Source organism: Sinocyclocheilus anshuiensis, unplaced genomic scaffold (assembly GCF_001515605.1).
Source record: "Sinocyclocheilus anshuiensis isolate Anshui unplaced genomic scaffold, SAMN03320099.WGS_v1.1 scaffold44, whole genome shotgun sequence".
Lineage (NCBI taxonomy): Eukaryota > Metazoa > Chordata > Actinopteri > Cypriniformes > Cyprinidae > Sinocyclocheilus > Sinocyclocheilus anshuiensis.
The window spans coordinates 1,027,781-1,052,288 of NW_015555746.1; the positions used below are offsets into that span (position 1 = coordinate 1,027,781).

Consider the following 24,508-nt stretch of genomic DNA (forward strand, 5'->3'; position numbering starts at 1 on the left):
AACCCATGACTGTTTCTAATGTACACACTGCAAACCGCTGAGGTGATGGCTGCACAGAAACAAACATATTTATAGTGAGTTGGTGTTTGTGAAAGTAGTCATCAACATGAGCACATTATATAGAGTTTAAATATGGAGAGTTTAATGAAGTCAGAATAGTGTAACATACAAAATCACTGCAAATCTATAGATTTTCTGATAGGTTGTCTATTGAAAGATTCAAACACCTTGACAAATATGAAAATTACTGCATGGTAATAATAAAAAAATATACCAGATTGCAAAAATTAATAATATATAATATAGGAATAAATATTGGTAAAAGTAAAATACAGGTAAAAAATTAAATACAGAAGGCAACATATCTTAAAATGCTTAAACAAGAAGAAGAAAAATGAAATAGCAAGCAAATCAAAATACAAAAAACTTTAATAATAATTTTCAGAAATTCTTGATTACAATTGATCATGTAATTACAATTCAGAAATTATTTTAAAATGATTTATGTAAGATTACAAAACACTAATCAGGTCAAAAGAGAGAAACTATAAAATATTAAGATGTCCTTAAGCTTCCACTGTCCTTTTATGACTACACTGTAAATAAATATTTTTTAGGTTGTAAATAAAACAGATCACGGGAGTACGTTTTACAAGAAAATACTATTTCCGTTTTGCTACTTCAAAACTGAAATAGTGTAATTAGTTGTGAAATTTACTAGCAATTTCTGAGTGCAAGCTGTTTTTACACCAACTATTTAGAAAGTCTTTCTTCTGCTTCTTCAAGGGAGGAGCAGGTTCTTCCTTTTGCAAGATTTATTTTATGCAATTTACAGCAGGTGATGCTCTTTTGTGAGTGAGTGACGTGACATGTGGCCAAGTATGGTGACCCATACTAGGAATTAGTGCTCTGCATTTATCCCATCCTAAGTGCACACACACAGCAGTGAACACAGACACACCGTGAACACACAACCGGAGCAGTGGGCAGCCATTTATGCTGCAGCGCCCGGGGAGCAGTTGGGGGTTCAGTGCCTTGCTCAAGGGCACCTCAGTCGTGGTATTGAAGGTGGGAGAGAGCGCTGTACATTCACTCCCCCCACCTTCCTGCCGGACCTGAGACTCGAACTCGCAACCTTTGGGTTCCGAGTCCAACTCTCTAACCATTAGGCCACGACTTCCCCTTTTTTGAAGAGTTTCTTGAGGGAACCGTAATACATCATCCAAATGAAATGCTAAGCTAACATGATCCCATACATAATAACGATCAAGCACAGGTTCAACCTCAGCTATTCTGTCTTCTGTATTCAGTACCAGTTTAAATCTGATGGCATCACCAATGGCTTGTGCTTTCCAGACAATTTGGTTTTCCTCATAATCTACAAATGAGCCTTTTTCAATCTTTGGGAAATTCTCAAAGCTCTCATTGTCTTTAGGGCTGTGAACGAGAACAACATACATGATCTCCTGCTTGTAAAACACTGTCTTATATTCCCTGAGAATTGGGTCTTGGCCTCTGCACATCTGCTCCTTGTATGTTTCCATAAGTTCTTTCAGAGGAAATGTGAATCGAAAGTTGCCATAGCGTGATTTGTCAATGTGAAATGCAGGCGATATGGTGAATTTGCAGAGGAATGGCTCCTGTCTTTCTTTTTGCTCTTGGGATCTATTTGGGAACACCTTCTCTAAATAACGCTCCTCAGCTGCTTTTATACTCCCTTCATCAATTTTCAGACTCCACCACGAGAACTTCTCATGAGCCTTGAATGCCCCTGACTCCATGATTTTCGGAAGATCATCATTGTTAGTGACATGAGTCACCTCTGAGATGTGAAATTCAATGGGGGTTGGATAGTTTGGGATGGTATTAGTCAAATTATCAAGTATTTTTAGTTCATAGTGTCTTCCCAATCTTTCAAAGTCACGCCGTATTTGCATCACATTAGTATCATCGTGCTATTCTCAGATCTTCTATGCTAACGTGTCCACCATGGTTGACCTCAGGATGCTTGCGATCGTTTATTCTCCCATGGAAGGAATACTGGAAATATGAAGATTTAACATCTTTTTTGTATCAGCTTTAAAAACATTCCCAGATTAACAAATTATTATTTCACACACATTTTGTTATTTATGAAAAAGGTCATTTAAAAACAAAACACAACCACGCTTTCTGTTGTCACTCATGCAACCAAACAGAGCTCTGTGACACAATCAATCAGCAATGTTTACTTTTTGCCTTAGATTAGATTTGGCTTGGTTTTAGTCTAGATTATACTCTGAACTTTTAAATGATATCACTGATGCTTGAGAAGTGGTACAAAGCAGGGTGCAAAATTTAAAAAATAAAACCTTGCACTCAGTCAAATGAAACTACATTTATGTATCTTATATGTACTGAGCTATGCTATGCTGAGCTATTTTTTTAAATCAAAATCTGCTTTTTTACCTTGGACAGTGTAATATAATTTCAACTTTATCTTTAACAGCAATCAAGATGTTTTTAACATTTTAAAAACACATTCTCATGTTGGCAGACAGATTACACTTTCACATGTGACCAACTATTCCTCAACAAATATAAATTATCATAATGAAATAATAGCAAAATATTAATCTGACGGAGGTGACCAGAATTTGCTCTCATTTTAACTATCTAATACACTGAATCAATCAGTTACTGTATTAAAACAAAAACAACAAAATTGTTTATAAAAGATTCCCATTTAAGTTTTTTGATATACAGTATCTTTGGAACACAAATGATCTATTTTCTCTAATCTCAGAACAGTATGTCTGCTGTGGGTCTGCTATGGTAACACGGTAACTTTTAAAAACAGTTATATGAACAAATTTCTTGAGGTAGGTCACTCAGAACCTCCGTGTCCCGTCCAGGGACCACATGAAGTTTCCAGAGGTCTGGACGCGGGTGCCAAAGGGTGCCTCGTCCAGAGTGACCGACTGAAAGGGAACAATTAGTTGTTACCTCTATCCATTTACATTCACCAGGATCCTAATATTCACATTTAAACATCTTAACAAATGATCCGAAAATTATCAGAACACATATGATCAGAATTCAGACTAACTGTATTATCTATAGATAAAACGAGATCTTTTTCATAATTAAAAAACATTTTTATCCATTTTATAGCATATGAATGATTGAACCCCTCTCTGTGGACACACTGGTTTAGATGTAGTGAGAAGACAATGAGTGTCATAGATTTGATATAATAATGATAAAATTCAATTGAAGGGGATAATTGTGTTAAATACATTCTATTATTAATCCCCCATAACATTTACTATTGAAAATATTTTCATTTTTAAACCTATTAGCAGTTATAATAGCTGGACATGTTTTGTCCCATCATGTCTCAAGAATCAGTGATATGACAAACATTTTGGAAATATGAGTCCCATGTTCTTGGACATTATTGTGATTGTACAGTAACGCATCAGCATTAGGTTATACTAATAACAACGTTTAATTAAAATTCGGTTTAATTAAAACAAAAAGCCATTTTCATTTATTTGAGTTTTGAGTTGAAATTGATATAAATTGTCAAGAATTGCCTACTTACACGTCTAGCTTCCTCTGCCATTTTGTGAGTTTTAAACTAGTTGTGATGCTGTTGGTCACTGCGAAAAGTGGACGCTATAGTGTAATGCTCTGCATGTTTATAAAGTCTTTCATTCTGCCACGCCTGTGAGGGCAGGGCTTTTTTTAGAGACCAAACCTGCTGTATGAATGAGATCATGGCTAATCATGTTGTTTTGTTTGTTTGTAAATATTAAAGGAGATAAATATGATCAATATTTCAATTAACTATATAAAGCAAAGAATGTGCTTTGCTTTTTTATTTTGGACATGATAATATTGTAATAGGCCTAAAATGAAGCCAAGGGAAGGTAAAAACAAACATAATGCATAATTTTCATTTGACTTCTTGTTCCGTCAACAGAAATAATCAATGAATGTCTGGAATTGTATAAATGTAAAAAAGACAATGTAACAGAAGCATTATAATGAAGATTTTTACATTCATATGTATTTATTTAGCAGATGCTTTTTTAACAATGAATTTTGTCATTTAATGTTGAGTTGCAGACAGGGTTTAGAAAGGTAAATTTCACAACACCTGACATTCTACTGTTCCTTTCATCTGTTCCCAATAGTTCCATACATTTCCTCAGCATTATATTTTTTCTGCAGAGCACCATATGTTGAATCGTCCTAAAGAGTATGAAAGATACTTAAAAACTGGCCGACGTATTAACTTGTTAGTTGTGTATTGAAACTTACCAAATTATTTTCCCCATTTGTCTCTCCAGTCTCTGTCCTTGCTTTTCTGTGAGCTTTAGAATCAGTAATGACCTCAATTAAAACATGCCAATGGAAATGTATTTGTGACTTATGTGTGTACATAGCATAGCTAATGTATGAGTGCTGACCTCTGTGAATGCAGTAAACGACAGCAGCTCCTCCTGCTGCTATTACTAGACACGCTGAGACTCGGCTTAGAAGATGCCGTACTTTCACTTCTCTCTAATGAAGGAAAACAGAGAGGAAGATAAAAATGGTTTTATGCATAAGCATATGCTATACAATATTACATAATCTTTTCTGGAAGTTTTAGAATGAATACAATGAATATACTGTAGTGTTTTGCTTTACATTTAACAAAACAAATGCAGTTAAAATCGTACCAGAGACTGAACAGTTTCATGATTGGGACAAAATAATTTCAAGGTTTATTTGAAACAGTAAAAAAACAAAAAACAAAGATTAAATTCAAAACTTTACGATCAGCGCAACAAAAAAAAGGGGGGGTCTCTAGGTCTATATTTCAAAATGGAAATAACTAGAAATCTTGCAAACACCAATCCATATTCAGTGAAAATGCGAACTAGAAGAATGAATGGTACATCAGATGAAGATATTGGTTATGACTCAATTTCTTCAGCAAGATAAAAGGTTTCAGAGTTGGGCTCACAAAGGAATAACTGTGTTAGCTCAGTGTGTGACCAGTAATTCTGTTTTAAGGGAATTCTGCTAGAAAAATAGGCTACAGTACATTTCTTTATTACTCCAAAACTGAAAGGGAGAAACAAGCCAAGGATCTTGCTGGAGGCAATGTGGACAATATCAGCGGATTGTTTTTTTCTTTTTTTTTTGGTCTTGCCTAGTTTTAAAAGTGTTTTTGAAAGAAATACATACAATTATACAGGAGATTTTAGAGACTGAGATAGAGGATACAGGTTATATTCTATTCCTTGGACATACACTGGATTCAATTAATAACAGTAATAAATATTTACTGAGGATTGTACTATAGCAGTGGAAAAAAACATCACCTGCCTATGGCTTTAGCAAATTTTCCCAACGAAAATACAATGGAACAAATAGTTACAGAAATATACAATAATATATTAAGTATATGTATGTATATACATATGTGAATATGTATATATGTATCCATATTGCAGCCCATTTGATTTTCTTCTATTGAAATACCTTTTTTCCTACCTAAAATCTAGAAAGAATACCAATAACTGCACCGATGAGGCTTTGACTATTTGTCTGTTAATGTTTGTCAATGTTCTATAATGATAAATAAAAAGAAAGTAAAAAAAAATCGTACCAGAGACTGATTGCTTACCTTCAATGATGACGTTAAAGAATCTGGATGTTTTATCTAACAAACAGACATACGATCCCTGATCATCTTTAGTCAGGTCTGACAGAAGTAGAGAGACGTTTCCGGGTGAAGTCTGATTAAACAGTGTAATTCTGCCACTGTACAGCTCAAACACACTGGATATATCAGTGTAAATGCGATCTTTAGAAGCTCTTTTGCTGTTGGATTCCCAGAAGATGCTTTTGGGCTTGTCCTGTGGGTCGGTACAGGAGCAGGGCAGCAGCACAGACCCTCCTGAGAAAGCTGTTATCTGTATCAAATCATTGTATGATGGAGTACAGGCTGAGGGAAACAGACATGATATATACTTACATTATAAGACCTATATATGATTAAGTAAGATTTCTTATGATAACCAAATTTCTAAGGCCTCTAAATGATCACCATGATCAAAACTTTGCTGAAAAAACGCCCCCTTTAGGTTGTGGTAGGCTACACTTCAGTTAGCTGTAAAATCTTCAGTGATTTTCATAAAGTAAACGTAAGAATAAGTATTTGTTAGTAATAGTTTAATTTGAACACTGGACTAAGGCAATTTAGGTTTACTTTATTATCCAAAACATTATTTATTTTTATTTTTTTAAAGAAAACGTGTGTTAAAATGTGAGCATCAAATGTGATAAATCAGAAGAATGTTTTTTCCCTCTGACTTATTTCATATGTCATGCTTTACAGGGTTAATTGAACTGTACCAGCATTTGTATTTGTAAATAAATTTAGACTCCAAATTCATGGATAAATGTACAATTAATTAACTGCACCTTAATTAAGGAAAGAGTCTTACCTTTTGTGAGGTAGTGCAGAGAAGTCAGGATGTTTAAAAAGATCCACATATTTATATATGCCATGTTTATACTTCGGTGTTCATGTATCTTTTCAGGCAGTTCTTGCATGTCACTGTCACATCCTGTCAGCTCTAGATTTTTATCAGTACAGTTGAACTCTTGCACAATTAATAGTTAGCAAACATAGAGTCAATGAAACATACAGACACAATATAAAATGAATCATTTAAAAGCTATATATTGTAATAATTATAGGCCTACCACCATACGTGTTTGTCTTGTTGTGAGGCTGTTTTGTACATTGCATTTTTTTATTAAAATAAAATAAAATGATATACAGGAAAAAATAATCTTAAAAATGAATGTAAATGATTAAAATACGTTTAACTGAAAATGTTATGCACACATTTCCATTTCTTCATTTGGTAAGTGTCCGTGTAATGAGCTGGATAATGTACAATCAGCCAGTTATTGTTTGATAAATAGAGAATTAATCAAAATATCATATGTGATCTGAAACATATTGGGTGAAAAAATAAGGTTATATTATAGTGAAGAGGAATATACTAGAATATAAATGCATTGGAAGTGAAGTAAATACTGACATTACTGGGGTGGATCAGCATGAGCAGAAAATCAATGTGATAATGGATATTGAATTGTATATTACATATTTAATTGTATACATGCTCATGCTGTGGTTGAAATATACAGTAATTGACTCAATGACTATAATTAAGAGAATATTACAGAATTTAATGATCAATTATGTATTACACATTCATGTATTATCCAAAAATACCTATATTTTGACCTGTTGTCAGTTGCTAAGCAAAATTCTAAGCATGACCAATTTTCAGATTTCATTTTGATTTAGTAAAGAACTGTAAATGAGTCAAATAAATAGCTTTCAAAGCATATGTTTACACCCCAAATGAAAAATAAAACACATGACCATTTGTTGAGAAACACAACTCACACAACTCTTAGCAGGTTAATTTCATTCAGAAAATCTACAATTTATTAGAGTGAAACAGACATTCTCTTTGAGCACATCCCAGCATTAAGATAACATGTACAATCAAGTCAATGACAACATTTCCGTAAACAAGAAAGCCATGGAGGGGACAATAATTTAGTAGCTTAATGTCAAGCCGGGAAAATTTCTCATTCCTCAACATTCCAAAGCTGAGTCGACATTCCAAATTAAATATTGACATTCTCCTATAACCTGAAGGCAGTTTAATAAAGTGAAATTACAATTTACAGACAACTGGTCCTGTAAGAAAAGCACAGCTGTAACCCATTCATATGAACAGCCAGTGTCTTACTGTATCTGCTCAACTAATTTTATTAAAATACATTTATATAAAAAAGAAAATGCTTTACTTAAAATAATCGTATCACAGTTATACTCTATATAATAATTCCCTTCAAAATATAAAATCATATTAGTATATATATCTACACAAAGTGCAACTGTAAATAAAGTGTTATTTCACTGAGGTTAAAAACAACCATATTTTTACCTCTTTCAGTGCAGAAACTACTGTGGGAGTTTTAAAAGTGTGTGGAGGTAGTCTAGAGGAGATGGCTTATTACTGGGACTCGTGACTGGAAAGGGTCTTCAAATGAAAACCTGAAGAGTCCAGTTTACCCTCAACCCTTGTGCCTTAAATTTGGATGGTGCATCTAAATGGAGATTGCGACCAGTCTGTTCTTACAAGTTGGGGAGGGGTGACTTTAAAATGGTGGTAAAAACAATCACGACAGAGTTCATACTTATCCATCAGTGTCCCTGGCGACCTAACCATATAGAAGCCTTTTATTGCTCAATATTAACAAGTTTCAATACAACACACGCAATACAAATAGACAAGTCCGTCTACTGGATAAGGACCGATTTGCTTTAGGGCTGTCAAAAAAATAAATAAATCGAATTTCGAATATTCGTCGAATTTAAAATAAAAATCCACATTCGAATGCAAAAATGTTGCATTCGAATTTTAGGTGTGCGAGGCAGCCTTATCAGCGGCGCACGAGATGCGATGACATGTAAGTTTCGTTGCATTATAATGTTTTTGTTAGCCTATCCAGTTGAAGTCACTAGATGCGGCGCTGCTGCGTTGTTCATTAAAAATATAGCGGAAAAAGAGAGCATCAATGCGGAGAATTTCTTGTTTACATCAAAACCGAAACCAAGCCATTCACACAGAACGCATATTTGACACATTTTCTAGACGGACATCTATTACTGTTGCACTCGCGTCTCGCACAAAAGAGCCGCATGTTTAGAAAGCAATGTAAAATTAATGCAAGTTTAACTTTGAAAAAAACATATATCGAGACTTTACTTTATTTTTTCCCCACCCCACTGCATCTCATGTTTTTAAATGAAAAATTTACTCTGTGTGATTGGCTTTCCGCCTTTTGTATTAAACAAGTTTAACTTTGTAAAAAACATATATCGAGACTTTACTTTATTTTTTCCCCACCCCACTGCATCTCATGTTTTTAAATGAAAAATTTACTCTGTGTGATTGGCTTTCCGCCTTTTGTATTAAACTATGCATACATACATGATGCTGTTTTGTTTATAGTTGTTTAAGCAACTTAATTATAATTGGTTTATAAACATTATTTTAAACATTATGCACTTTTTTTTCGCAGATAGTCATGTTAGGGGAAGTCGTGGCCTAATGGTTAGAGAGTCGGACTCGCAATGGGTTCGAGTCTCGTACCGGCAGGGATTGTAGGTGGAGGGAGTGAATGTACAGCGCTCTCTCCCACCTTCAATACCACGACTGAGGTGCCCTTGAGCCGAACCCCCAACTGGGTTCGGCTCAAAAAATGGCTGCCCACTGCTCCACGGTGTGTGTGTATGTGTTCACTGCTGTGTGTGTGCACTTTGGATGGGTTAAATGCAGAGCACTAATTCCGAGTATGGGTCACCATACTTGGCCACATGTCACATGTCACGTCACTTATCTTATGCTTTGAATGATGCGCCCTCTTGTGGCCTCAGGAGAGAAGCCAAAATCTTTTCTTCACCCTAACTGAAATTATGCATTTTAAATTCGAATTATGTTCGATAATTCTATCATTATTCGAATATAATTCGAATTTAGATAATATTTAAGTACAAAATTCGAATTTAGTTTTTCAGCCATTTTGACAGCCCTAATTTGGTTTATGGCCATGTTGGTCTAATGTAAACGATGGCTATTTATACTGGCACAAAAATATATCAAACTGAGGTTATTATTTTGACCGGCCATTTGGCTTAAACACACGTACTTATCATGGATTTTTGACGATGAACAAAACACACATTTACAGTAATATCTACAGCAAGTATATAGTTAAAATGAGAACATTTAAACAACTGTATGATTCTATAAATGAGACAATTACCAAAAAAATTAATGTACACTACAGCACAGCACAGAGTATGTCTTAAACTATGTCTGCTAAAACTCAACTAAACATTAAAAATAATAATGGTAGGAGAATATGTTGCACATATTCACACACACACACACTGACACACCAATATATCTCACACAGCTATACAGAAACACGCATGTGTGTGAGAAACAGTGGAAAGGAGTGAACTAATATCTGTGTGTTTTTAGCACATGGCAGCCGGATTTCAAACAACCGACGCTAAGAATGTAATTTCTTCTTTCTGTGGGGTTACTTCACGGAACCTCCTGCGAGGAGAGAAAAACGCACAGATAAAAAATAAGATAAGATCAAAACTGTTTAAATCCCTGTTTGTAATCTAATAATTAAAACTTAATGGAATAATTCACCCAAAAATGAAAATTTGATGAAAAATTACTCACCCTCAGGCCATCCAAGATGTAGATGAGTTTGTTTCTTCATCAGAATAGAAATTGAGAAATTTTGCATTGCTTCACTTTCTTACTAAAGGATCCGCAGTGAATGGGTGCCGTCAGAATGAGAGTTCAGACAGCTGATAAAAACATTGCAATAATCTACAAGTAGTCCACACTTCACACAATCCACACAAATAAACTCCAGTTCTTTACTTAACATCTTGTGAAATATAAATCTGTGTGTTTGTAATAAACAAATTCATCATTAAGATGTTTTTAACACTAAACCATTGCTCCAGGTTAAAATATCCTTTATCCATAATATTTCTCTTGTGAAAAAGTCTTATCTGAATCAGGAGAGAAATCTGCTCAGGCAAGCACTACTTACAAGTAAAAAACAGTCCAAAACAGTTGTAAATAAATATGTCAGTAAATTTTGATATGAGACAACAATAGGGAATGGAACTTTTTTTACTGGAGGAAGTATTATGGATTATGGACTCACACACACTGGAGTTGTTTGGATTACTTGTAGACTATTGTGATGTTTTTATCAGCTGTTTGAACTCTCATTCTGACGGCACCCATTCACTGCAGAGGACCCATTGGTGATGTAATGCTAAATTTCTCCAAATCTGTCCTGATGAAGAAACAAACCCATCTACAATCAAGAAAAGTAGTACACACGTGGGTACGAAAGGAAATTCGGGGAAGTGGAACAATAACCAACCATTAAAGGATGGAAAGGGTGAGAGTCCTTGCCGTTTTATGTGTGTTTGAGCGTTGTGTGTCCTTGTGATTGGAACTGAGGGATTTCCACACTGTAGTTTTAGACATTTCATCAGATATGTTAATATCAGAGGGATCAGTCCTGGACAACAGGTGGACACATTTGAGGAGAGGAGGGGTGAAGGCAGGAGAAGGGGAGAGACGGAAAGGTGAGTGTTAGTAAGTACACACAGTCAGATACACAGTGGACATTGTGGGATCTAAGCTTATTTTGGACACCACTGGACAGGGCTCCAGGGTTTGCATTACATCATAGAGCTTCTGATGTGGAGGTCTGCGGCAGTGTGGTACCTGGGGTCTGGGGTTCGAGGTGAATGTAGAGGTTTGCTCTCCATTGGGATCTGCACTGTGTCTTTGTCTTGTAATTTCTCAGAGTCATCAACCAGCATCTCCTGTGATTCCTGCTACTCACATAAACACATACACCCTCCATCACTGTGTTTATGTATTACATGTGACAAACTAAATTGCAAAATTAGGTTGATGTACTAATTTCAGTTTACATGCAAAACTAGCCTGATTTGTTTGAAAGGTTGGGTTAAGTTTGTTCAGGGTGGAACCTTAAAATTGTACTAGAAATGTTTACTGCTAATTTAAATAATAGTATACTGTATGTATGTGAAAATAAATATTTTAAATAGTAGTGCAATACACTGTTGTCACTTGACTTAATTTTGTTGCATTTTTAGTTGTTGGTTGCCATCCAGTTATTAGAAAGGAAATAAATAATAATAAATAAAATACTAAAAAATGAAATAACATCATAAAAATGAAATAAAAAAATAAAAAACATGTTTTAATTTGTGATTTGTTTTTTGATTTGTTTATACTTCATGCATTGTTAATCCAAATAAAAATGTAGCTCAAAATGAGTCAAGAAGGGAAAACTTTTGGTTCATTTGTTATGCATGAAATGGAATGTTGAGCACATTGCATTGTGGGGTACAATATTGTGTTGTATACAGAATCATTTTGGAAATGTAGCTTTGTAGTTTTCTTCCCATAAAGACCATGTACAAACTATGCACATTACACATATTGCACAGTATAGAAAATAGTGTACTACTAATAGTGTACTTCTATGTATAATATACTAATATTCGTGTAAGACCTTTTACCTGCATAGATGTAACAGCATTGATTGTTGGGATACCCTTTGCTTTATTAAACTCTGCATATAGATCACAAACCTCCTCTGCCTTTTTGGAATCATCATCCAGCTTCTTCTTCTTATTCTCAGGCATCAGATCATCAAGATAACTAAGCTCTCGTTTGGAAAAACAGAAGTCCAGCAGCTTACGGATGAACACTAATGCCAGCACCTGCAGGAGATAAACACTTTTTTTACTAATATCTTATATGATTCAAGTGGTTCCCTTCAGCAATATGGTTGAGCACAGTACTTGCTACACAAAGGTCATTGGTTTTATTCCCATGGATTGCATGATCTGATAAAATGTAGTGTATACCTTATTTCTAAATCTAAATTATAAATAAATAGTAACGCTACACTTCACAGTGCATGCATTCAAAATGTAAGTTAGCGTTTAAAAAAAGTGTATGTATCAGTCAGTCAGACTGATATTGTAAAATACTAGCATAGCTACAATCTAGTATATGAATTGATGTTTTAACATCCCTAACATAAAGTATGTTCTTTGTTTTGGGACGTACCATCATAGGGAAGACGATTGCGGCAGGGGAAGTTTTGATGACCCAGAGCAGCACAAGGCAGGTAAGTTGGGTCAGAGTGAACAGGTGAACCTTCCTCAGAGGAACATGACGTAGATAAATAAAGTCTGGTTGGTGCTTCGCTGGCATGCCAAACAACTTCAGACGGTCAAAGAACTGCGAAAGACAGAACAGAGAAAGATGACAAGTGACTGATGTGTCGGTATGCACATGTACAGTATGTTTGGTTCAGACGAATGTCTCTACCTGAATGCCTTTCAGAGATGAGACTCCCATATAAAGAAAAACACCATAGAGAACTGGCATGGGAATGAACTGTGAAACAAAAGGAAGGACATTAAGATATTTTGTTATCTAAAGCAGTAGCTATGTTTCCATCCAAAGATGTGAAATTAACTTATGCGCAAAACTGGAATATTGCATAAAACATCTGCGAATAAAGCACCATTTACATCCATCGTATCAAAGAGAACAAAATCGACACTTCCGGATAAACTGGCACTAAATATCACTAAGAAAGCAGGAGACTCCACTGCATATAATAATTTTCATATACGATAAATTACTTTCACCTCCGAGCAAGCAGAAGAAACACAATAACTGGAGGTGGATGCCTGCTGTTTGGGAACGCAGTCGTGTAAGACAATTATACAGCAATACTTTGATGACAGACTTTGCTCAGGCACTTCAGAATGACCAAAACATTTCAGATGCTATGCAACGAGATCGGTCCGCTGGTTAGTCAAGTTATCCCAACCCATTGTGCAAAGTCACATGGCTTTTTTTATGCACATGGTGGAATTTATTATGTAAATGTGTTTCCATTGTAGTTTATGCACATTTTTCATATCAGATAAAAAGTTTATCCTACTCAATTGTGCGCATAAGTTTTTTATGCACATTTTTAGAATTTATGCGCATCTTGGCATTTCCATCCAGCATTTTTTTTATGCGATATTCCAAAATGTGCATAAAAATAGGTGGATGGAAACATAGCTAGTGACATTCATATATTTTTAAAGGGATCATCGGATGCAAAATTCGCTTTTACATGTTGTTTGAACATAAATGTGTGTTGGCAGTGTTTGTACACATCCACCTTGTAATAATAAAAATCCACTCAGTGTTTTTTTTCTTAATCCCTATAAATAATATCCCCTTTCTCAAATCAAGCCATTCTCAGCTTCTTGGCTTGGCTTGGCTTGACATCACACAGACCCAGGCCCCTCCCACGATTGTTGATTGACACTGGTGTTTTACCTTAGACCCGACCTGAGTGAGCTGTCAACAGTCCGCCATTGTGGATTACTTTTGTTTTTGAAGGGAATGCGCCCCCCAATCTACCTAAATGCATTTATGTTCGCACAAATCATTCGTGATCCAGCTTCCCCTACAGAAGAAGTGATTATAATATTCTTTTATGAATCTTTGCAAATCGCCTTTCCTAATAACGTGCTAGTTAGCAAGTTCCGTGGCTAAAGTAAACAGAATTATGAGAACGGCTCGTCACCCACGGAAGAAAGGGGTGGGGTCAGCAGAGCTCATTAGCATTTAAAGCAACATGGACTAGAACCGCCTGCTGAAAACAGAGTTGATTTTGACCGGTGTTTTTTACACTACCATTGAAAAATTTTAACCAAAGTATGTTATAGACTTTTCATTAAGACCCTAAAGAATCATATCAACTTGTGGAAAATGGGCATCCGATGACTCCTTTAAGAGTGTTTGATTTAAAGGGATAGTCCACCCCCCAAAAAAACATTCCAAACATGTATGGATTTCTTTCTTTTGTGGAACACAAACGTCGACATTTTGAAGAATGTTAGTAACCAAACAGCTTCAGGTCCCATTGACTTCTTTAGTATGGACAAAAAATTCTATAAAAGTCAATGGGACCTGAAACCATTTCGTACCAACATTCTTCAAAATATCTTCTTTAGTGTTCCACAGAAAAAGTTAGTCATACAGGTTTGTAAGGACATGAGGGGGAGTAAATGATTTTCATTTTTGGGTGGACTATCCCTTTAAGAAGGCCACACTGTACATATTATATGACAAATAAATGCGGCTAAAGTAAACAGTTTCATGAGAACGGCTCGTCACCCCACGAAAGAGAGGGGCGGGGTCAGCAGAGATCATTAGCATTTAAAGAAACATGCACTAAAACAGGTTGCTGTGTGCAGAGCTGTTTTTGGCAAGGTAAAATGGGTGTTGTTTTACACTACCATTGAGAAATTTTAACCAAAGTATATTATAGACTTTTCATTAAGACCCTAAAGAATCATATCAACTTGTGGAAAATGGGCATCCGATGACTCCTTTAAGAGTGTTTGATTTAAAGGGATAGTCCACCCCCCAAAAAAACATTCCAAACATGTATGGATTTCTTTCTTTTGTGGAACACAAACGTCGACATTTTGAAGAATGTTAGTAACCAAACAGCTTCAGGTCCCATTGACTTCTTTAGTATGGACAAAAAATTCTATAAAAGTCAATGGGACCTGAAACCATTTCGTACCAACATTCTTCAAAATATCTTCTTTAGTGTTCCACAGAAAAAGTTAGTCATACAGGTTTGTAAGGACATGAGGGGGAGTAAATGATTTTCATTTTTGGGTGGACTATCCCTTTAAGAAGGCCACACTGTACATATTATATGACAACCACAGAATTTTTGTAATTACCTGTAATGTTCCAGTCATGAACACAGATAAGCCCATGAGTAGAAAAATGACCAGACCAGTCAGCCTCTGCTCTCTAATACCCAGAAATCGAGGTTGCTCTCCAGGGGCGGAGCTTTCAGACTCTAGCTTCAGGCTGTTGACATGGGTAATTGACAGGACGGTTGCTGCAACAAACCAGGGTAACCCCATTATGGAACATACAGCCAGCATCACTCCAACCATCAGAAGATCCAAATGGTACCCGCCGCCTTTCTGTGTAGAGGAAATAGGGCACACACATATGATCCGCGCACACACACACATACACACACATCCTCTGTATTCTGTAAAGGCTAATTTAAAAAATAAACATACTAGCAGTTTGTGTTCCTTGCGGTTAATTATGACAGCGGTGATCTGCTGGTCCATGAAGACGAGGATGGTGCAGAGAAGAGCTGGTATTAAGGCAGCCAGCACAGTCCACCATGGGTTTCGCCCGATAGGGTTAATAAACCAACCACGGTCATCACGTGTGGGCTGTAATACACAACCAGTCAACAAGTCAAAAAAAGGGCCAAACCCCTGAAAATAGCATGGTAATCATATCCATAAAATAGTATTACTAATTATTTTTGTGAAAAAATATAATTTATTCCTTCGATGACAAAGCTGAATTTTTTGCATCATTCCTCCAGTCTTCAGTGTCACATGATCTTTCAGAAATCATTCTAATATGCTCATTTGGTCCTCAAGAAACATTTATTCTTCTTTATTTCTTCTTCTTATTAACATTTCTATAATCTTTGATGATCAGAAAGCATTTTTTGAGCATCAGAAAGCACCAATTCAATGCATCATTGCTCAATAAATGTATTATAAACCTTTTGAACAATAGTGCAGATTTTTGATGTTTAGATTTTTTTTTTACAGTGTGGTGAACATTGTGATTTATTATGCTTATGTAAACTGCGAATTTCAGCATTTGCCAGGCTGACAAAGATGTGAGTATTTCCCTACAGGTGAATAATTGAGAATGATGCAACGCTCATGACAATTCAGTCTAAATTGAGAAATACTTGTTAACTACGGATTAAATATTAGTCCAGCTCAATTGTTCATAGATCACTGTCTGCGCACAACGCGTGTATCCAGATTAGCCTGGGGTATAAACTCAATTCCAAGCATTGTCTAATCATCTAATCTGTCACTGCAGGGGTGCCACTCGAAATGAATCATTTGAGAAAATGTGCCTAGAAACAAGACACAAAGAAACTGCACAAAAACAGGACTGTTCTGGATTATGAGAGGGCACTAAAAATTTTGAAGACTGAAGCAGTGGATTCATCATTGTAAGGTAAGCTTTGAAAGAACATGATTCACACGCAGAGCTTTTAGGAAGAATTGGAAAGCTTAAAGCATTTAGGAGAGTGTTTCCTCTTTGACTCTCTTTTTTTTAAGAAATATGAATTGATTGGCTTTTGCATCTATTTTGGTTTATTTGTCTAATTTATATTTTGTCAGGTTAACAGTTTGCAATAATATAAGAATATTGCATACAACAAATACAAGTAAATATTAGTTCTTACTCTGGATATATACTATCAAAATAATATTTTGTTTTTTTAACTAATTTGATTTAGTTTAATGATTATATAATTTAATGACTTTGGCTTGGAATAACATATCATGAAATGTATTTCAACAATTAATTAAATAAATACAACTCAAATATAAAATGACACATGAAATATTATGCACACATTGCTTAGATCCAGTAAATATTAATTCTGAAATATTAATACTACTACTACTACTATGACTACTACTTCTACTAATAATAATATCAAATTATTATTGCAAATACTTCAACATCAGCACAGAGGCAAAAACACATGTTGATCACAACACAAAGGTCAACATTTTAGAAATTATATTAAAAATTCTTCTACTTCCTGAAGAGAGAGCATGGATAATCCACAAGGGGGAAGAGGAAATGTACTTTACTATACCACTTTTTGGCAAAGTATTGATCACAATAATGATTTAGTGGCCTTAGAAAGCATTTTATCAAATATGATGCATACAGAGCTAAATACACAAACACAAGTGTGTGTGTGTGTGTGTGTGTGTGTGTGTGTGTTTGTATGCGCACTCGTTTATGATCCCTACCTTGAAGTTGCTGGGCACTTGTAACTTTTGGGATGGAACTCCAATTAAATAATCAATCAGGACCATGAAAACAATGGTGAGGAACACAGCAAAATCACTGATCATTGACCGTACCTACATAACAGAAACACACAAAAATACACACTTTGTATTTATTGTATAGAAAATGACACTGTGTATGCAAACTTTGTTTGTGAATGAGTATTTTAGGCTCACCCGTGTTGGGAAGTATCTGCTAGTCTTGAACTGTTTCAAGAAGGTAGACAAGAAAAAGGTACCAAAAAACAAGATGGCTGACCAGAAGAGCACATCAGGAGTGTAGGGACCATGGTGTCCACACGACGATCCAATAAACTGCCCCTGGAGATCTAAACACTCCTACTCACAACACGCACACACACAGAGTTTGGCTCATGTTTAACTGCGCTGGCAGCCGAGACGCTGACTCAGCTGTGAAAATAGGATTAGCACTAAATGCGATCTGTGTGAGACTACACTGTGAAATAACACCGCACTGCAGTAATGGGACGAGAATTGAATAACATAAGAATTGTGTCTTATAATGTTCTTTTCACTGCTTGACACAAGTTTTTTCACAAATTGGTGTTTATGACAATGTGAAGTTGTTGAGAAGTTAAAACTGAGATCACATTTAGAGGAGTACTTTTTTTCCCATAAAGAATTACACAGAAAGAAATTAATACTATTTTGACACATACAGGGTATATTCAAAATCATCTACACATCTTCACATAAGATTAAGATTCCAGTCATATCAGTGGCTGGTGAGCGTGTTCTTATCACACTGACCAGAATACTGAGATCACATGACTCAATTTATCTTGGCTACATCTCCACTTTCAGAATAAATTAATAATAGGTGACAAATTTGCCCAATAACATGGTATTTCTTCAATTGCATCAATGACCAAAAACTTTTGCTTTCGTGGGATGATACATCCATGCCAGTAGGTGTCAGTATAAAGTTTCTGTATCAGTCAGCTAAACAAAGAATTGCACTTTTATGGTTAGACCATGTAAGGCCCTGTCCCAAATGGCACCCTAAACCCTCACGGCCTTCCTCTGAGTCCGCACTTTCGTGACGTAATGCCGCATTGACTGTCGGGTAGAAGTCTGCTGCGGAGCTCGCCCCGGTGCGGACTCGGCAGAAGTGCGGATCGAGGGCGCATAATGGCCGCAAAGGGGGTGCTTGCGAGTACCCTTTTGAACGTTAAAATGACGAATGGGACACCCTACGGTCTCGTGGACTTAACGGACACGCGCACGCAGCAGCTATTGTAAGTCCAAAAGACTGCAAGTGCACGAATGTTTCCATTTCCAGTGGTTTGCTAAGATTGTGGGAGCATGAGGATGAAGTACCGATACAGTGAGGTTGCTCCATGGCACTGCAGAGGCTGTTATGTTCCTTTGATTCCACAGTTCTAGTGTTTTATTACTGGTGTTATCAGGCTCTGCACACCTACAGCTGATGGCACACAATACAATGTGTTAAAATATGTTTTTGAAAAAAATAATTCAGAAAAGTCCTTTGCTTTTCATTTGATCTAATTTACATCTAGGAAAAACAACTGATGAAAGATTATTATTTACTGACTTCCAATTCGATGAGCAGGTGCATAGGCATCTGTGTGTGTATGAGTTTATACTTACTAGGCCAGAGTTAGTTTGTCTAGATCGGCATGTCTGTTGATGGGGTACAGTTCTCCAAGATGAAAAAGTTTCTCTAGTGCTTCGTAAATGAAGATAAGACATATAAGCGCAGCAAACGCTTCCTCTGTGAAACGTGTGATGTAACAGACCAAGGAACTAGCATCTGTTGCAACAAGAATCAGACACAGGAAAGCCGTCCACAGACCGATACAAGTGCGCAGGGACAGGTACGAGAGATCGTAGTCTCTACAGGGACAGAAATGGACAGGAGAGAGACAGTATAGAGGGTTAAGATCTGATCATATTTGTAATATTTTGCAGATTTATTACACAATTTAAGGAATAAGGCTAAATCAGTAAATGAAAACTAAATTGATACAGAAGATATATTCTAAACACATTCTACATTCTTGTTTTTTGAAAGAGAATGAGGGAGATTTTTATGTATTTTAATACATAATAATCATAATACTTCTGTCATGACAACTCTCTGAGAGTTTAGCATGGTAATTTACATGGCAATGTTAATGTGTTTGGTCTTGGCAGAATAGATCTGCTACGCTGCTGCTGCTGTGGCAGAGCAAGTACCGAGATTTGCTACTGCTAATACATCCACAGACATGCTGCTGTGATTATGTAGGAAATACTGCTGCTGCACATTTAACATTTATAAAGTAACCCCAATATATGCCATACATGAAATCACCCCGTAGCAGATCTATACAGGTGGAGCTGGGGAAGGTGGAGGGTTTCTGAAGCGCGCTGCAACTGCTACAGCAAGCACTAGCCAAGTATTTGAATGTTGAGCAGCAAGGTCATTGGCTGCTGATGAGAAAAGAAACCAATCGGCTGCACCATGTGAATAATGATGTTAATATATCAGATTGAGTTAGAACTTATTGGCCTGTGCCATCTAGAGTTTCATGACAGAAATTTGTATTTATTATCCAATTCAAGAATTATTTATCAAATGTATCATATTCATAACCAATGACATTTTTCTGGGTTAGAAAGTGAATGATTAGTCTGGTCTGTACTGACTTGCAGAACTTGAAGAGAATTTTTTCAAACACAAGAACAGGTCCAGTGCTGCCCAGTATAGTTAGTGGCTGTCCAGCGAACAGAGAGTATGCTACTCCAGTCATAGACGCTCCTAAAAGGGACTCAATCGCACTCTGACACACACATGCACACATATAAATACACATGACTGCTGTGTTTTGCATTACAAACATATTTTTCACGTGACTTTGCCTAACAGACCACACAGAAACAAAACTGTGTGTTTGCGTACTTACAATGCGTCCTTCTGTAGCCTCTCCCAGAAGTCCTCCAAAGGTGATAACAGGAGACATACAGGCACAGTACAGAAACAGAAAAGAAGCTACACACTGCAAACTCAGACCGTCTTTATAATCACTCAAATAAAATGGAGCTTTTCTTTTCACATCCAGAAACAGTCCTCCAAACAGCCTACAGAGGGAGTGAAGAGACATAGAGAGAGCAACATTTCCATTGATTTCAAATGTTTTCATACTGAGCTAATAACATTTCTATCCCCTAAAACCTCTAACCCTCACACAAACCTTTTTTTGTCATATTGAAGACATTATTTAATATGTTTACTAGGCTATTTTCCTCATGGGGACTGTTGCTGGACTGTTGCCCCACAATGTAAATGATTTCAGGTTTTAATATTCTAGTGAGGATATTTGGTCTTGCACAGTGTTGTTAAAACCTGAACACACACCTTCCAGTTCTCTGCAGTTCTGGTCCATGGTGTTCTCCATGCTGCTCTTCCTCAAAAGGAACAGCTGTTCCGTTCGGCACTCCTGGCATCTTTCTTTTCTCCTATTCCATGAGGAGTAGATAAATTACCACATATAATCAATCACTTTAATCACTTAAAGTGTTTGTTTTTCCATACCTGTGATGGGACACTTTTAGGAGGTTCTATGCGTATAGAAGGGTCCCATTCCCCTGGAGGCAAAACTGTCACTTGATCCAGAAACTCATCTATACCAGCCAACAAATCACTTCTGTCCTTGGCCTTATATGCAACATCATGGAAAATCTAAATAATGGAAGAATACAATTATATTAAATAAAATAAAAAATTAAATTTGCATTTAAAAATATTTTTAATTTCATTTATTTTACAAATGGTATTTCTGAAAATGTAAAGAGTTTAAAATGTAAGTGTCATAGTTAATGCATTAATATCTAATGAGATAATATGTATTGACCTCATCGGTCATGATGGTGGCCATGGAGCGACCGATCTCATGGTACTGTTGGGCTTTTCCATCAGGACCAAGCAAAATGAACACAAATCTACAAAGTAAAAAGCGATTTTGATCATTCTGTTACAGTGGAGTTATCAGCTCCATTTATGCATTTGAAAGCAAACACTTTGTACCTAGTGGGAATGGGAACTTCAGTGAGTCCTGTAAGCAGTACAGCAGGAGACAGGCGAACGAATGCAACAATGGATCTCTCTAAAAAGTCCAGCTCCCCAACTAGCACATTGGAAGCTTCTGCTCCAGTGGGGATCTTCTTCATGAAATGTGTGTCCACCTAGAGAGCGAAGGTCATAGCAGTGTTATTTTAGTATTATTTGCATTTATTAGTATTTTGAGCCTTTTTCAGTTTTTATATTAATTTTTAAGTTTTAGTAATTTTATTATGTGTCTTAGTCATTTTATTTATATTAGTTTTTTATTTATCTTTAGTTTATTATTATTTCAGTTTTGGTTTTATTCATTTAATACTTAAACATTTTTCAGTTAGTTGCCATGGCAATATTTCTCATTTTCATTTAAATTTTTCAAGTTCAAGTTTTTCATCTAATATTTATATTTTATTTCAGCTTTATTTTAATTGTATTATTTATATAAATAAATAATGTAGAAATCCACTGGTGGTTATTCCAGTCACTAACTCCAGCTGTTCATTTCGGTCAGGGTGACAGTTATATATAAGAGGAACAGCAGGTATGTAATTTGATTGGGGCCGCCTCTCTGCCATCCTTACTGTCACTCTAAATGGCTGACATCTGGCTCATTAAAGTTAATTTCCTGTTTCCTGATCATTAGCATAAAATTACACAAACAAGCTGCAGTTCCTCTAAAGATCACCAGATGGCAGTGTTTGTGTGAGTGCATTTGTCCCAGATGTTCTTGGTAATCGATTCATTGCCTGCCTCCAGTGAGCACTCCGGACATTAACTGAAATAAACTGATTGAACCTGTTTGGTTTAAAGCAGGGGTGTCCAAACTGCGGCCCGTGGATGAATTTTAAGCGGCCCGCAGCTGTCTTAATAGTCTATGGGGGAAGTCGTGGCCTAATGGTTAGAGAGTCGGACCTGTAACCCAAAGGTACCGGCAGGGATTGTAGGTGGGGGGAGTGAATGTACAGCGCTCTCTCCCCCAGATGTAGCAGTAAAACGTGAGCGATATCAATTTGATAACTCATATGCGCTCTCATTTTTTTAGCGCACGCAAATTCCTAAACGCGTCAAAAGTGGAAGAGCGCGACTCGTTTGAACCGCGCTGCACGGACCATTTTTAACTCTGCCTAAAGACAGCGTAACGCGAGCTCAGAACAAATGCGTTTACTCGTTGACTGATCTCGCTCACGAGACCACTAAACAGCGCCGTGAGAAGTTTGAGTTTGGAGCAGAGGTTTCCATACAAACCACAGATGTCAAAGGCTTAAAGGGTTATCTTGCTCAATGCTCAGTACCATCTTTCCTCTATTTTATTACATCCATCTGTTTTCTCTGAAAACTGGATGTAGGAGAGATTTTTGCATATATTTTTTTTGATTGTGTCTAGCAACTTTGCCTACATTTATTATTATTATTATTATTTTTATTGCTGTAATTTATTTTGAAGCCAAATAATGATCTATGAGAATATGCTACATACAGTATACATCACAAACATTAGTGATATTGTGTCAGTTTTAGAGTAAAATAAATGTTTGTTTAATTTCGACAAACGTGTGCTGTTCTTCTTGATGTTGTGGTTCTAGTACCTTGCTGAGATCCATCTGGCCATTATCCGCTGCTCCGATCTTTACATCTGGATTTGTAGGTGGCGGCTGGGGAGAAGTGGCAGGACCTGAGAGATACAATTAAGTATGCTAAATATCTACAGCATCCTACAGTATCCACCTCACATGTAGTACCAAAATAAAGTTGTATGCATATTTATATTACTAATATACTAATATATTTTATTAGAATGAAATAATTTATTTGTAAGTTTAACCATAAAACTTAAATATTAGGTGTCAGTATGAGACTAATATAGTAGAATCACTTATCAGCCAAGTTATAGCCACTTTTTCATCTGCAACCATGAGCATGCAAAACCAGTAAACCAGTTAATTTTCATATTATACCCACAAGGATACCACTCAGGATCTGATGTAATCTGTAAAACCCTTTATGGAGCATAACACTCCACCCAAATAAATTATGTCAGTAATGCATGACCAGAAGTAGTCCAACTCCAAAAGAATGATTTAGATAACTTTACTGATGGAATTTGGAAATTCTGTTTACAAAATAATTCATAAAAGAAAAAAGAGCTTTGCATTTCTCCTTTGATATCTGAACAGTCGCCCCATAGATTTACGTTGTTAGTGTATTACTGTAAGCACATCTTTGACAAATCAAATCAAAATCAACACTATTTAATTATATCCACAGGGCTTAAGTTGTATTTAACCAATAATATTTCTTTTTGATGCACATGTAAAATGTGCAGTTTAGCTCACCCGCCTTGTCCATATGATGAGGTTCACTCTGTCTCCTGCCTGCGTCAGTAAGGGACTTGACCATGGGCAGCAGGTTGTTCCTCTTCTTGTCACTCTGGTGGTGATGCCTCTTCAGAAGTGCCTCTCGAACCTTCATTCTCACACTGTCATCCAGTTCATGAGCTGCCTCCTGATGGTCAAGCACCAAATCTACACACAACAAATTATAAATATACAAACCAAATACAATCAACTTTTGAAGGAGAATCATGTCCTTTTTGTTGTTTTTATTGTTTGCATGATTAAACTGTATGATGATGGTGATGATCAATATGTTCCATTCCAGCAGTAATTTCTCAGCCTCTCACTTTCTCTTTTTCTTTAAAACCTCACACAGTTCCAGTCGGAGCTGACGCAGCACTGTTAATC

General features: G+C 36.2%; 1 protein-coding gene across 3 annotated transcripts in view; it reads right to left on the minus strand.

The window, feature by feature from the left end:
• Nucleotides 1–9,996: 9,996 nt before the first annotated feature.
• LOC107673578 (electroneutral sodium bicarbonate exchanger 1-like) overlaps nt 9,997–24,508 on the minus strand; it is a 30,003-nt gene continuing 15,491 nt past the window's right edge. For 2 of the 3 annotated variants that reach the window (XM_016467212.1, XM_016467214.1), the window contains exons 6-25: nt 24,101–24,289; nt 23,354–23,439; nt 21,735–21,892; nt 21,562–21,649; nt 21,243–21,389; nt 21,066–21,166; nt 20,614–20,788; nt 20,357–20,490; nt 19,316–19,561; nt 19,025–19,130; nt 17,861–18,022; nt 17,645–17,758; nt 15,851–16,012; nt 15,497–15,748; nt 13,059–13,127; nt 12,795–12,968; nt 12,311–12,442; nt 11,412–11,524; nt 11,094–11,202; nt 9,997–10,202 (exon numbers count right to left, since the gene is read on the minus strand). In XM_016467212.1, the coding sequence (XP_016322698.1) occupies nt 10,191–10,202; nt 11,094–11,202; nt 11,412–11,524; nt 12,311–12,442; nt 12,795–12,968; nt 13,059–13,127; nt 15,497–15,748; nt 15,851–16,012; nt 17,645–17,758; nt 17,861–18,022; nt 19,025–19,130; nt 19,316–19,561; nt 20,357–20,490; nt 20,614–20,788; nt 21,066–21,166; nt 21,243–21,389; nt 21,562–21,649; nt 21,735–21,892; nt 23,354–23,439; nt 24,101–24,289 (2,729 nt within the window). In that variant the 3' untranslated portion in view covers nt 9,997–10,190. The remainder of the gene's footprint in view (nt 10,203–11,093; nt 11,203–11,411; nt 11,525–12,310; nt 12,443–12,794; nt 12,969–13,058; nt 13,128–15,496; nt 15,749–15,850; nt 16,013–17,644; nt 17,759–17,860; nt 18,023–19,024; nt 19,131–19,315; nt 19,562–20,356; nt 20,491–20,613; nt 20,789–21,065; nt 21,167–21,242; nt 21,390–21,561; nt 21,650–21,734; nt 21,893–23,353; nt 23,440–24,100; nt 24,290–24,508) is intronic. The other variant, XM_016467213.1, reaches the window with a different exon arrangement.